General features: G+C 32.6%; 1 protein-coding gene across 1 annotated transcript; it reads left to right on the top strand.

The window, feature by feature from the left end:
* Nucleotides 1-1,684: 1,684 nt before the first annotated feature.
* Nucleotides 1,685-15,164, top strand: LOC115885676 (glyoxylate reductase/hydroxypyruvate reductase-like). Its single transcript, XM_030904658.1, has 8 exons — nucleotides 1,685-1,703; nucleotides 1,822-1,959; nucleotides 4,490-4,617; nucleotides 7,369-7,558; nucleotides 10,083-10,252; nucleotides 11,807-11,976; nucleotides 14,719-14,839; nucleotides 14,937-15,164. Exons 2-8 carry the CDS (start codon nucleotides 1,889-1,891, stop codon nucleotides 15,056-15,058), a joined length of 972 nt encoding a protein of 323 aa, XP_030760518.1. The 5' UTR covers nucleotides 1,685-1,703; nucleotides 1,822-1,888; the 3' UTR covers nucleotides 15,059-15,164.
* The last annotated feature ends 330 nt before the right edge of the window (nucleotides 15,165-15,494 follow it).

The raw sequence follows: 15,494 nt of genomic DNA, 5'->3' as shown, positions 1-15,494 counted from the left end.
CCGGTGCGATGACCGCGTTAGTGCTGATTTGATGATTTTATAAATTCGTAGTATTGAAAGGAAATATTTTCGCAATTGCCAATTATGCTTATAACTTTGATTTTTAAAACTTTACTTTTGTTGCGTAAATGCCAATGAACTTTAATTATTTTATACTTCCTTTCAATCGAATTATTAATTTACGAAATATATTAATATTAAATATGTTATTTTATATATCGAATAATTCCATCCTTGACAATAGTTTTAGGTTTGTTGAAGTATTCTTAGGTTTTGTTAATGAATACAAACGAGAGACTGATTTTATTAAGGTTTAAAAATCCTGTTTTATGTTAGTAAAAGAATAATTATTTATTTTACTTTTACTTTTATTTTACACCAAACCTAACCAATTTTTCAATAAAAATGTTTAAATGTCATTTACCAAAGTTGTTTAATATTTACTTCACCAATTTGAGTAGTTTTAATTTTTTATCAATAAGAGTGAACTTGTCACTTTGGCAGCGTCTGCCACAGAAACGCTGTTAAATATTTCGTCTGCCATATGGTTTTTAGTTAATGTACTAATAAGGGAATACACACATCAAAATTAATGTGTAATACTTTTCGTTCACTTTATCGTAAAATATGTCACTTTGACAAGCGTCTGCCAAAGTTAAGCTGTCACATAGGTCGTCCGCTTTCTTAAATTTAAAAAATACCCTTGTACTTTATGTTATTTTACCAATTTAAGCGATTATAAATATTGTTTACTAAGAGTGAGCTTGTCACTTTGACAGCGTCTGCCACAGAAACGCTGTCAAATATTTCGTCTGCCATATGGTTTTTAGTTAACCTACTAATAGGGGAATACATCCACCAAAATTAATGTGTAATAATTGTCGTTCACTTTACCGTAAAATATGCCACTTTGACAGGCGTCTGCCAGGGTTAAGCTGTCAAATAAATCGTCTGCTCACGTGGTTTCGGCACATTCTGAAGTTGTTTCTTTAAGTGAGTGAATATGAGTTTTGATCAATATTGTTCACCAAATATTAAAACCACCCTTTTTTAACTGCATCCCCCTAGTTAAAGGTGCCACTTTGAAACGGCAGACGGTCGATTTTAATTTGTCTATACCATGTATAATTAGACCAAGTAGGTGAAAATTTTGATAAATATCGTTCACCTCAATGTTTGCCAGCTCCTATACTATACTAACAGCGCTTTCAGATGGAGCGGAGCGTCCGCGACGGCCCGTTAGCGACTTCGAGCAAGTACCATGAGTTTATATGAACAATTTCACATGGGTCGCGTATGCTCCGTCCGGATGAGTTTGTCGACGGCTATCTTGAAAAAACATCCGCGCGGACCGGACGGTCCGCTCCATCTGAACCGAGCGTCTGCGCGTACTTGCTCATGGTACTAGTACCAACAGTACAGTACCAAGTAAACTCATGGTACTTGCTCGAAGTCGCGGACGCTTCGCACCATCTGAAAGCGCTGTAACTGTTAATTTATACTTATAAATTTTAACTAAAAGTAATGAAATTTGCAATCTGTAAAATAAATACTTATTCAAGCTTATTCGATTAAAATGCCACGCTTTTTAGATTGCTAATTATGTTTGCTCAGTTTTTTATAGAGATAAGACAGAACTCAAATATTAAGATTTAACATGTGAAAACTATCGAAACTGCTTATGATACTTATATTCAAATAAAGTAGGTACTTATAAATTTATTTAATAAAAGATTTTTTATATTTCTTAAAATAGATAAGATAACCGCCAAATATTAATACCAAATTTAAAATAATGATTACTTTAAAATGTTATTTTAGGTTATAACATAACGCATCGAACTTTTCTTATATTAAGAAAATTTAGTGAAGTGATTTAACGGACAAAATGAGTCTCCCAAGAGTTTTTGTGTCAAATCATACGGTTCCTGAAACAATGTATGATGCCTTTGGAACATCGTAAGTACAATTTTCTAATAAAAAGATAGTTTTAATACACCAAAAACATATTAACTCTCAGTGATAATAATAAATAAAAATGTGATTAATAATTCAAATATACCGGGTGCGTCTCAAAAGTTGCTCACCCCTATTACTTTTTTATGTTTTCAGTTCTTATAAAATAACGAGACTTGGTATATGACATAAATCAGGATTGATAGACGGATTCGATAGTTTTTGTTCACTTCCTGTTTCACCGGAAATGACTACAAGTTTTGATTTTTAAATGGCACACTCTGTATTTTTTTACTTTATTCGAAAATAATATTTATAGAAAATGAAACACTCTGAATAGAATTACATATCATATGTCCACTTTTGACATTCTCGCTTAACAAACTGTATTTTAAATTTCAACCTAGAGTGCCATGGCTATGTTAAAAACACTAATTCTTAATCAAGGATTGTCCTGGCCAACAAAAAATGCTCAAATCGTATTTTTAATCATATCTCAATTTTTTCAAATGGAATGAAGGTGGCTCATTAGCATATTTGGAAAAAGCATTTTTTACGAATAATTTGATACCACACACTTGAAAATGTCAACAGTTGACATATGACATGTCATTCTATTCAGAGTGTTATTTTCTATCGAATACAGTACAAAATACCAAGGGTGCTATTTAAAAATCAAAAGTTGTAGTCATTTCCGGTGAAACAGGAAGTGACCGAAAACAATTGAATACGTCAATCAATCTTAATTTATGTCATATACTAACATACCAAATTTCGTTTTTTAACTGAAAAAATAAAAAAGTTATAGGGGTGAGCTACTTTTGAGACGCACCCGGTATGTGATGTTAAATAATGTATATCTACCTATACTTTTGTGGTTTAATTAATGTATATTTACTTATAACTTTTGTATATCTACTTATACTTTTGTACACCCTCTGTACTATGCGAAAAACAGTCCCAAGCAGGTCAAGATGGTATTTCCTCGCCTAACGTTGTCTCGTCTCGGCCTATCTCCGGTTGTCTCGGCTTGTTTCCGTTTGTCTTGGCCTACTTTCATTTCTTATAAACGCCTCGGAACTACACGTGAAATTGCGGGAAGGGCGTGGGGTTTTTTTTTGGGCGACTTTCGGTTGTCTCCTGTTGTCTCGTTCAATTTTGTTTTGTCTCGAGCCACTTCCACGACGTGTCGGTATCTCTACCCGAGACAAAGGACTTTTTTTTTCAAAAATCTCAGTGAAATAAGTAAACCTAGATGTTTCTAAAATGTCTGCTGTTACGTTCTAAGATTACTAAAAACTAAGTTCTACAAGATTAATATTTGAACACATGTTTATAATATGTATAGTAGATATATTTTTAATATTCGATCGCAAACGTGGTAAACAAAATCTCGTCCAAACCGAACGTGCAATAGCGCGAATTTTCTTTGATGATGAACCGATACGGCGTGGAACAGCGTCGAGCGCGAGCAAGCAATAATTCGCTCGCTCGTAGAGCCGTCCACACTAGTTCAGCGTTCCCATAGAACATACCCGAATTCTTGCTGGCTCCTGCTCGCCCATCCGGTCTGGACGCCCCTTTAGAGGAATAGACAATTTAATCTATCAGCGGTAACTGTTTTCTAAATGCACTGTTTTTGATTTTTTATATCAGTTTAATATAGTGGTATTTCATTACACTCCATTACAAGCTAATGATGTTTATTCATACTCCATGTTTACTAATTTTTCTGAATCCACCATAGAGTTTGACCTTGATTGATTAGTGAAGTAGTACGAAGAATATAGACGTGTGTTATAAAAGTTTTGATAAACTCATCGAAACGTTTCTCGAAACAATTTCAGTAACAATAAAAAACAAACAACCAATCACAGCTTGTCTCGGCCGATTTTGATCTGTATCGGAATTTGCAGCCGGAGACAAGCCAAGATTCCTCGCACTATAAGAGAAACATTGATTTTACTTCTGAAATGTTTTCCGAAATATTTTTTGAAATATTTCTAGCATAGTGTAAAGGGTGTTTAATGTAAAATGATTAAACACATGAAAACTGTAAAATAAAATAGGTTTTAACGTAAATATTAAATTTTATGGGGCATTTTTTGATCATATTGATTAAAATATGAATTTGAAATAAATAGTTTTTTAATGAGTTTTGTTTAGTTATAAAAATTACTTGTACTAGATTGAAATAATAATCAAGAACTATTTTTATCAGAAACGACCTTTAATATAACAGGTATAATAAATTAATTTAAAGTTAGCACTAGTTAATTTATTTATTTAAATATTTTCAAAAAGGAAGAATAATAATTAATAAAAAAATAAGAAAATAAAATAACACAGAGAGGGTGCAAAATTTAAAGAAAAAAAAATCTTTTCAAAAAACATTTTTTCAAAATACTGTTAAAAGTTGACCTAGTGATGAATATGTGATTATTTTTAATTATTTTACATGAGCTTTTTGTTTCCGTTTTGAAATTATTTTTTTTTATTATATCCCAAATAACTGTTCTATTTTAACTTTTAGAGTTGAAGTTATTAGAAATACAGAATACGATAGAGCATCCATTTTGAAACTTCTTCCAAGAGTAAAGCCCCATGGGCTGTTTTGGTGCGCAGGAGTTACTTTAGACAAAGAAATTTTAGACGCTGCTGGTAAGAAATTACATTATAGTTGCAACCCTTAATAATAATATATATTAGACTCAAAAGAAAGTTACCGAAAACAGTTGAATACGTCAATCAATGTTGATTTATGTCATATACTAACGTACCAAATCTCATTTGTTTTTCTAAAAAAATAGAAAAGTTATAAGAGTGGCCTACTTTTAAGGAACCCCCGTTATATTTATCCATTTGTATGTACACAACAGTCAAATTGTTTTAAATTACCACTAAATTAATGATTAATATAATATACCATTCATTATTACTAGCTTCCACGTCATACTAGTCAAATGGCATACCCAACAATTTTGCCGTTTGTTGTCACTTAATTTCATGATTTTCAATTGTCAGGTAAACTAGAAACGTTTATTTTTACGGTTTATTTCAAAATTTGATTCTTATTTGGTTTATTTTGTTAGAACTTAATAGTAATGAGAATACTAGTTAAAGTAAGAATAAGCGAAATGAATACCAAGTTTTGTGCGTTTTAGTGTAGGTTTTTATTCTGTTATAATCTAATATTTACTAGAGATTTAAAATTTGTTTAAAAATGAAATTAAAATATTTTTATTTATGAAAATATATGATATGATACTTTAATAAAAAAACTTTTCAAAAGCTAATAGATCTTAATTTTCACTGCATTTGATTCGGAGTGAACGTTAGTCAATCCAACTAGAAATATTTTTACCTACTATTTTTGATTTCAAATATTATATTTCCTTTATTTTGAGAAAACCATAAATTCAATTCTTCTGATAAGGAAAAGTTCATGTAATTTGTTTTAGCACTAATATCATGATCCCGTTTAAAATGTTCATGTAAGTCATCTTTAAACCTACTGACAAAATCAAAAATACGACTTTTTTTCCAATATTTTGTACAGAGATATTGGTATTATTTAAACCGTCACCTAAAACAGTTCTATTATTACCCCTTAATCATTACGATTATCCCTCAATCATTACATTACGATAAATTTTTCCACTCTTAAAGAGGACAAATAGAAACACAGTCATGCTTACACTTGACTCTGCCTCACTTTTTTAATAATTTGGTCAATTACCTTGTGCCACTTGTGCATGTGATTTTCTGTGTGTAGTTCTTGAAAAAGCAAGCTGCGAGAGCGCTGAAGTCATGATTACTAAATCTCGCTTAAGATCGGGCTGGCCACGTACGCAGGATGCAAGAAAACCGTCTACTGAAATCTCTTCTTTACGTTGAACTTGTAGAGGGTAAGAGGAAACCGGGTGGACAACTTAACAGATACAAGGATGTTTTCCATGAAAACCTAAAGGGGATAAGTATGCAGCATCAGAGGAAGCAGGGCACAACAGAACGCAATGGAGGAGAATTGTAAACTCAGTTAATTAACGACAACCAAAAAGTAAAGAGGCAACAAAGTAATGAGATTTTTGAATGTCCGGAGTGCAGAAGAGAGATAACCACGTATCGGCCTTTTCAGTCACAGAAAAGCTCATGAAAGGAAACGCCTTGCGTAGCCATCTTCCAATGCGTATCAAATACTCGTCAGCGAGTAATGGCAGTAAGTAAGTAAGTAAGCTTGTGATTTTAAATGCCATGCTAAATTCTTCTTTGACTAAAATGTTTATTACAAAATGATTGCTGTTAGTTCCCAGTAATAATTAGTACGCAGAAAGAAAAAAATCGTGGGTGTTTTGGAAGGCTCGAAATGAAACAATGTTTTTACGACGTTTCGCGACTTTATTGTCGCTTCTTCAGGCACCAAAAAATATATTAATCCATACAAGCCTACAAGTATTCATAGTGATTCCAACCGCCAACACTAAGCCACATACGGAAGAAAGAACAGAACGACACTAACCGAGCACCGGTGTACATCGGGCAAAATGTAAAAAAATGTTCCGTATGTGGCTTAGTCTTGGCGGTTGGAATCGCCATGAATGTTTGTAGGCATAATATGGATTAATATATGTTTTGGTGCCTGAAGAAGCGACAATAAAGTCGCGAAACGTCGTAAAAACATTGTTTCCTTTCGAGCCTGCCCAAACACCCACGATTTTTTTCTTTCTGCGTTTATTACAAAATTTGCAGGTAAATGCATATGTTACCCTCAATAGTCGAATTCGCAAAAAAATACGCAAACATAGTTTTGAGCAAGGAATATTTCCTTAACCCGAAAAACCAACTAACCAATGAATTAACACCCTCCAAATAACCACGCTAACCAACTCGCCAAATAACTAAACCAATCCAACCAAAAAGAGTAAAACCAATGCAATCAAATCACACTATAAGCAAAAAAAAAATCGAATAGAATAAAATTAATTTTTCGGGTTTGGGAAATATTCCTTGCTCAAAACTAGATTTGCGTATTTTTCTCGGGCATTGCCTGAATTCGACTATTGAGCGTAATATATATACCTACTTTAGTTATTAAAGGTGCTATTTTGTCGATTCGGATGAAATTTTTTAACATGTTTCCGAAGCCCACTAAAACACACAAAACTACGATTACATTCGCAGCCAACACTGGTATTAGATATACTGGTATTCATTTCACTTATTTATTAACCAAATAAATTATATGGAGCATGTCATCGATGTTCATTTCCAAAATCATACGGTATATGTCTTGTATATTATGTAAACCGTTCATAAAATAAGACGACAACAAGCGGCAACATTGATGAGTATGCGAGTTGACTCTTGTGGGATGTAGAAGCTACTTTCATTATTCCATTATTTCTAATATAGGTCCACAGCTGAAAGTGGTAGGTTGTATGTCATCAGGATATAATCATGTCGATGTAGCAGAACTAAAATCTAGAGGTATTCCAGTTGCATATGTCCCTTCTACAGCCAAAGACTCTGTTTCAAATGTAGCAATACTGTTAGCTCTTGCAGCTTCTAGGCGCTTTACGGAAGGACGCTGGAATATTGAACAGTTAGTATTATCTCTATAATAGAGCTAGAACTTTTACTATAATATTTCGTTTGTAAAAATTATTAATTTTTGATTATTTTTTTTATATAAAAGCGTTGATTGAAATAAAGAAATTGAAAATGATGGTGACCCTTCATTCATTGAATGAAAATTATATTATTTAATATTATAATTATATATTATTATTAAATATTATATTATATTATATTATTAATATTAAATTATATCTCGAGATTAGCCGACGTGAAAATTGGCAGACTTATTACTATCCATGAAATGACTTAAAAAGTGGTACTGTGAATTCAATGAATGAAGGGTCACCATCAATTTTCAATCATTTTCAAATGAAAGAATTGAAAATAAGAAGATGCGCAACCTTATCGGCCATTTTGTGGCACCATATATGTCCGAAATGTAGCTAGCATTACAGTAAGGGAGTCCGAGATTTAGTTTAGTTCTGCACCGCTGCACGCTGATAAAGAATGCTGTACCGTAGTTCTGCTTTCAGTCGACAGAGTAGGTGGTTGCCTATCTGTAGATTGCCTATCTGTATATGTAGATAGATTTCTGGATTCTGAGTACAGTGACAGTACATTAATAATACGGGTTTTCTATTATTAAACAAAAAAAATGTAATATAATATTATATGATTTAACAAAGAACGGCATCAGAGTTGGCTTGGAGATGAAGAAAGCTGTTATTTCATATATAAACTAACGAACTAACCTGCTATTTTTGTATAAACTAACTATATATACCGTCATTTACAAACCAACTAAACAACTTTTTTCGATCATACGAAATCTTCAGAACCTATAAAAGAATTTTTATTTTTATTGTTTATTCTATGTTTAACACGAATAAATTTTCAATACATAAACGCTGATTTTTCATCCAAAGATATTTTCGTCAAAAACGTATTATAGATATTATACATTTTAATATGGCAATACTGTCGCTCTCAGTTCCACGCCGTGTTCGATATGTCTTGGCTGGCCGAATTAGAGAAAATAAGCATTTTTTGCGTAGGCCGCAGGTCGAGTGGCGGCTCCACCGTATGCTACTTAACACGTAAGGGAAAATCAAATGGGCCTTCTCACGAATTCGCTCATTAAGTTGCATAGCTACTAAATTCTTTCAAACAACGATAAAAGCAAGTTTTATGGAAGATAATGTTCTGGATATTAATTTTCTTCACTTTCAGATAATCTTAAGTAAGTGTCAAATTATAGAGGTCTTTTAAAGTTATTTTTGTACATTTATCGCAACTCCTAAATATACTGTATTCGCTAGGCAACTGTAGTGTATTAAATAAAACAAATCTAGGAATTTCACAATTAAATTATTATTTGTTAGCTGAACTTAAACTATATTTGTTCAAGTTTGAATGTTTCAAGAAAGAAATATTCCATAATAGATTACCAATAATTATTTTTTCAAATTGTTACTTAAAAACCTTTTAAACTGATTAATGACACATTTAAGTAATATTAGATAATGCATTAGGTTAAGTAAATTAATTATATTTGATTATTTATTTGTTTGGAGATAGTATACGCACAATACACTATAAAACTTAACTACTACAGAAACACTTATTTATTCATTAAATTGGTGTTGGAAATTATCTAAATTCAAACACTTTTACTTCAGTGCATACTGTTTAATGAATACATGAAAATACTTGAAAACACACATTTTAAACTTTTATCGCAACTTTCGTGAACAATATCTTTACGTAATCTTAATCATCTGCTGCGATGATGATTAAATATGCATCCATTTAAGTAATAAAAATTGTTTTGTGGCGGTTTTTTCCATTTTGGATAAATTTAACTATACCGAGTATAACTCTACATTTATGGCGGGCCCATTTTCTTGAAAAAGACCTGGGATTTTTTTTATGGAGAATACTTTTAACTATTTCAATATATTTCTCACCACTGAATAAAAATATTAAGAAAGAGTCAATTCTTAGCATTAGAGATGAAAGCTATATCGTAGTTATATCTTTTTAGTTAGTTTTGTTCAACTTTATTATTGACACCATTTGATAGATTTGAATTTTTGCGAATTTGAAATCTAGGTGTCATATTCTACTAGCACCTACGTCCCACTAGGCAACCCTATAATGTTGCTTATCGGGTCTACCGTGAATTTTGGCGAATGTTATACAATGATTTTTTCTGCTCTGGTGAGTTTCTCCACCATTCTAGAGATTTGTTGACCACCCATCGTTCCGTGGCCATTCTCAAATGAATAAATAAGAAACCTTAGCTTTATCGCTAGTGTTGTTGATTGACTCCTTTTTTAGTTTTTTTATTCAATGTTTGCCGCAGACACGTCTATGAGTCCTTTTTTAGTAAAAATGAGTCTAGAAACTTCTCTAAAAAGATCTAGATGATATAGAGATTTTGATTTAAATTTAATCTCTAAATTAATGTAATTTAACTTACTCCATGCCTCATTGATATTGCTCATTTGTACGGTTTTTAGTTATAATAAGTTTTATCCAACTTACAGAGGTAGGTGGAAAAACCATTTTGACGCACAATGGTTACTGGGACAAGAAATTTCTGATTCAACAGTAGGTATAGTAGGTTTTGGAGGAATTGGACACGCGATTGCAAAGAAACTGAAAGCATTTGGGATTGCCAAATTATTATACACGGGGCACAAAGAAAAACCAGAAGGTAATATAAGTAAAAGCATAGATATAATTTTAATATCAGTATCAGTTGTGTATACAGCATCGTGAATTAAGTCCGCATTTAGGGTTCACCAAAAAAAAATACTTTTTTTCTTTTTAGTTACCGTGAAAATATTGTTCAGGATGATGAAAAAAAATTCTAGTAAAGTTTGAGCCGTGAATATGAATATTAACGGTTAGCGATGGGGAAATAACATGGGGAAACAAATTCTTTTATTTGGAATTTTATTGCGTTTTAACAAATCAGCGTTTTGTAAAAATCAATACATATACTTGTAGGAGATTGAACAATCTTCAAAAAAAGGCCACTATAAATTTTCTTTTAATCAACTCGTTTGAAAGTTATTGAAGGTTAAAGTTCAACTTCAAATCGTATATGTTAACTTTCACATTTTTTTTTATATTTTATCACGAAATATTGGCTCATAAACATAAACTATCATATTTTATCATGAAATACGTGGCTCAAATATATATATATATATAGAAAAATATGGCTCAAACGCATAAAATATCATATTTGAGCCATTTCGTGAGAGAATATAAAAAAATGTGGAAGGTATCATACACAACTTGAAGTTAAACTTTAACCTTCAATAACTTTCAAACGAGTCGATTAAATGAAAATTCAGACCTTTTTTGAAGACCGTTCAATTTCCTACAAGAATCTGAACGATATCGATACTTATATTTATCTTTCTGAACGATATTTTTAGGGTAAATTAAAAGAAAAAAAATGTTTTTTGGTACACTCTAGTCCGCATCATATGGGTCCTTTATATTAGGTAAAATTCTACTTATTAAATATTTTTGTTTTGAATTATATTAATAATGACAAACAAATAATTAACCCGTTGCTCTAGGATATCTGTCAAATTTATTCATCGGTTCATTGATATTTATTTTACAATAAGTTTACCAATTTTCAGAATAATATAGAAACAGAAAATAAATCATCATTTTTAATTTATATCAGTCGATTTTCTTGGTAGGTACAAACAAAAATAACTGATTCTGGTCCATCTATCAGTGAAACACATATCTAATTAAATATTTCGAATAAATTAATAGATTTTTTTGTAAAGTTAAATTCTGTTGAAAAAATAGCTTGAGAAATGCAAACTATCAATTTTTAATTATCGAGATAATATCAATTCTAAACATTTTTCTACATCATTCTTCGAACCAAGTTTCCACTTCTAGAATAAATAATAACGTATATTCAACAAACGTTTATTCCTAATTTTACCTCTTTAGATAACCTTTTTATTAAATCTCCTAAAAAATATTTATGTATATTTTTATAATTAGAACAGATATTTAAAATGTTTATATAATCCTTCATTCATAAGTAGGGGATGCATTTTCAAAATATTCAATAATTACGAATGAATACATTATCTAAAGAAAATATACTTTTATATTAAGATAGCAGGTAAACAAAAATGTTTACTGATGTTTATTGTTTTATTGAAGAAACTATACCTGTTATTATATTATACATTATTATTAATTTTACTCGTTATAATTGTTACAGCAAAAGAACTCGGAGCACAATTTGTAGATCAAGAAACATTAACGAAAGAGAGTGATTTTATTTTTATATCTGCTCCACTAAACGAGAAAACGAGAAAAATGTGTAACGCAGATTTTTTCTCTAAAATGAAAAATACGGGAATTCTTGTTAATGTTAGCCGAGGAGGACTGGTAAGTTGTAGAATGTAGAATATTTAGGATGGGAGTGAATCACCGCGACCTTATACAGATCTATTGTGTCCCCCTTTCTTGAGTTTTAACGAGTTATAACTCATCATACAGTCTCAGGGCTGTAACAAAAGCCAGTATCTGAGACGGCTCACCAGAGGCCAGCTCTTCCTCCTCGACATCAGCTGTAGCAGTTCATGGCACGAATGGTCGTAATCTTGGCGCACTCAGTGATGAGGTGTTCTGGTGTTTTTACTGAGATGTTTGTTGAGAAAACAGTGTCCTGTTAGAAACCCCGTGACAATCCGAAGATTGTTTTTACTTAACTCAAGGAAAACCTTTTCATTTCCCTCCGTCGTAAGTTCTGAGGAACTTTTTCGAGTGTCTTAGACCGTTGGTGGACACCCATTCCAAGTTACGGACTTTCAGTTGATTCCCGTTTGGAAAACAGAACGATTCTGGTCCAGTTAGTGGGGTGTTTTTCTAGCTAGATCATTTGCTTTTTCATAGCCTTCTATCCCTTGGTGAGTAGGCACCCAGAGTAGGAGGACTTTATTTTCTTTGGCTAATTTGTTGAGCTTCTCTGGGCATTCTTTGACCAACTTCGAATTGCGTAAGATTGAAAGGTTCGGATAGCGTAAATTTCTGCCCGAAGTATACTGGGGTAGGTACACATTGGGTTAGGTTTGGTTTTAGAAGCATTTATACCACGTTACGGTATGGTCTTTTACATGCTGAGTAAGGAGTTTCTTCCTTCCAATTATTTTTATTACTCAATACTACAGTGAGGTGTTTCTCAAAGTTGTAAATTCTTGGTATGTTATCCACTGGGAGTTGGGGAAGTGGAATTTCCTTTTTGAGGGTATTCCAAGCTCCTGACCTAAAAATTCCCCCAGTAATGTTTCCTTCAATGACCATTCTCATCATTGTAGCGTTGACATAACTACCGACGACAATATGCAGTGGTGTTAGGTCTAGAATGACCTCTATTGCTGCTGTTGCACATGTTTTCATGGCACTTGTGATGCAGATACATGCTAGTCTCTGTACTTTGCACAGGCTTTGCCTGGCTGTACATTGCTCTAGTTTTGTTCTACCAAGCAACTGCTCTATAGGACTGGTAAGTTACTGTTAAACTTGACCACCGTTGCTATTTAAGATAATTACAAAAGGTCTATCTTTAAAAGTTTTAACATCCTATAACTTTAAAATTATGGATTTCTGCACCCATGTTTTTAGGAACTACTTTTCATAATTTTTGATGAGGATTCTGATGAGTACTTATTTGACACTATGGCTTGTTAATGACATTGGATATTTTTAAAGGTTGTTATGTAAATTGTCTTTAAAAAAAACACCCATCGTTCCGTGTGAGGATTCTGAGGAGTACTTATTTGACACTATGGCATGTTAATGACATTGGATTTTTTTAAAGGTTGTTATGTAAATTGTCTAAAAAAAGACACCCATCATTCTCGTGACTGCTTTTGTAACGCATGAGAAGGGTTCTGGGTTTTTGAATGGAATTGATAAGCTATTAAGATGACCACCGAATAATGTGTTCTGTGCTGCCTGATTATTTCTTCTACACAGTCACTACTGATTATTTCTTCTACACTTTCACTTACGTGGAAAGATATTCCTTGTTTCGGCCATATTATTCCAGCTCCCTACGCTTTTGAATGTTCTTGAGCCGTCTGTATACCAGGTTGTCTCAACTTGAAGGGGGTGTACCCCAACTTGTGTTTTCTCCAACCTTTCTTTCCTTAATTATGTTAAATTTTTTGTTAAAGCTATTATACCTTTTAGCTGTTGTATCTAGCGGTAATCCCAATACCTTGCCTGCTTTTAGATCTTCTAGTTGCTTCTGGTTTTCAGCGCTATGTGTATTGCTTATGTGCTGCTAATGAATTAAACTGTGTACGACAGATCTGGCTTCGCCTTGTATGAATATATGTAGTGGTGCAACAAAACTTCCATCGAATTTGTGGGAGTGGTTTTTTACAAACAGGCAAGCAAGCCTTTGTGTGGAACTTAACAGCCTTATCGCGCTTACTTGCAATGTCTTTGTCTACCACACCACCGACCCATAGGTTATCATAATTCTTACAATCCTTGTGTATAACCATATAGGGTTAAGTCTCAGTTTTTTTTCCACACATCCTTCTGCACTTACCTAAAGAAATAGCAGCCTTCTGTGTTGCCTTCGATATGTGAGTATTCCATGTGAGCTTTTGATAAAATACGCCAAGATACTTTGTTTCTTTGGCACATGAAATCTCTGTTTCTCTTATCAGCGGTGGTTTTAGGTCTTTTGGTGCTATCTTTTTTGTAAAGTTGACAACCTGTGTCTTCTCGGCATTGACTGTCAGTCATACCAGCAAACTGGCCTCTGACCGTAATTACAATGTCGTCTGCATATCCTACTTTTCTTGTGTCTTGTGTGGACAATTTGCTGAGGAGGTCATCTACCAAGATTAAGCTCAAAGTAGAGGAAGATAATGTAGACAACCTTCACCTGCTGCTACTTTGATGATGATAGCTTGCCCCAGAGTGGAAGTTACTATCCTATTTTCTAAGGCGGCCTTTATCTGACAATCTGCATACCACTGCAGGTGTACCTCTTCTACTCATTGCGTTTACTAATGATGAAGAGTCGGTAGAACCATTATTGAATCGAAACCCAGTCTCTTGGTTGATTTTTTATTTTTGTTTATTTAGACATTGATTTTATTTGTCTCTTAGGTAGACCACGATGCCTTACTTAAAGCTTTAAAAGATGGAGAAATATATTCAGCTGGCTTAGATGTTACGGACCCTGAACCATTAAATGTCGATAGTGAATTATTAAAGTTACCCAATATTGGTAAGTATTTGACATACTCTCTTACAGCTCATACAACTTTTTGTTGATTGGTATTACATGTATGTAACTTATGTACTTAAGTAACTCATTTTTTCAGTAATAACACCACACATCGGAGCCAGCACTTTTCGTGCTCGCAATGCAATGGGAAATTTGGTAGCTAAAAATATTCTGTTGGGCCTAAAAGGAGAAAAGTTACTGACACCACTTGATATTTAAAATATGATTTCTTCTATGTTTTGATATTTTAGTTTCTTTAATTTATTGTACAGGGTGGGTCAAATTCGACGCTTTTAAATGGAAACACCCTTTTCTATAGGAGATAGGCGAAAACTAATATCGGTGTCTGGAGCTCAATTTTCATCAAAAACATAATGGTGAAAACCGTACATCAATATCTGTTACCGTTTCGGAGTTACAGGGTGTTTTTCAAAAATGTGCATTTTTAACAAATCGCTGTAACTTTTTTGATATGGAAAATTTTGTATTTCTATCAAAACATTTCCAAAGTACCTTTTTACGTAGAATTTAATGGTTTAAGTATAATTTTTTTTAAATTAATAATTTAAGAGTTATCAATAGAAAAATTTATTTTTTATTTGGGACACCCCCTATATTTTTAATTAACTGAAAAGAATTTAAAATTACCTTTCCA

Source organism: Sitophilus oryzae, unplaced genomic scaffold, assembly GCF_002938485.1.
Source record: "Sitophilus oryzae breed Bouriz unplaced genomic scaffold, Soryzae_2.0 scaffold_41_pilon_pilon, whole genome shotgun sequence".
Lineage (NCBI taxonomy): Eukaryota > Metazoa > Arthropoda > Insecta > Coleoptera > Curculionidae > Sitophilus > Sitophilus oryzae.
The sequence above is the reverse complement of the archived record's forward strand: the minus strand, read 5'-3'. Positions and strand labels throughout refer to the sequence as shown.

Bases quoted from the DNA above. Each gene is read 5' to 3' on its own strand.
- LOC115885676 (XM_030904658.1), top strand. From the start codon at position 1,889: ATGAGTCTCCCAAGAGTTTTTGTGTCAAATCATACGGTTCCTGAAACA. The intron at 7,559-10,082 runs GTTAGTATTATC...TCCAACTTACAG, and splicing joins GGACGCTGGAATATTGAACA to AGGTAGGTGGAAAAACCATT. The intron at 11,977-14,718 runs GTAAGTTGTAGA...TTTGTCTCTTAG, and splicing joins ATGTTAGCCGAGGAGGACTG to GTAGACCACGATGCCTTACT.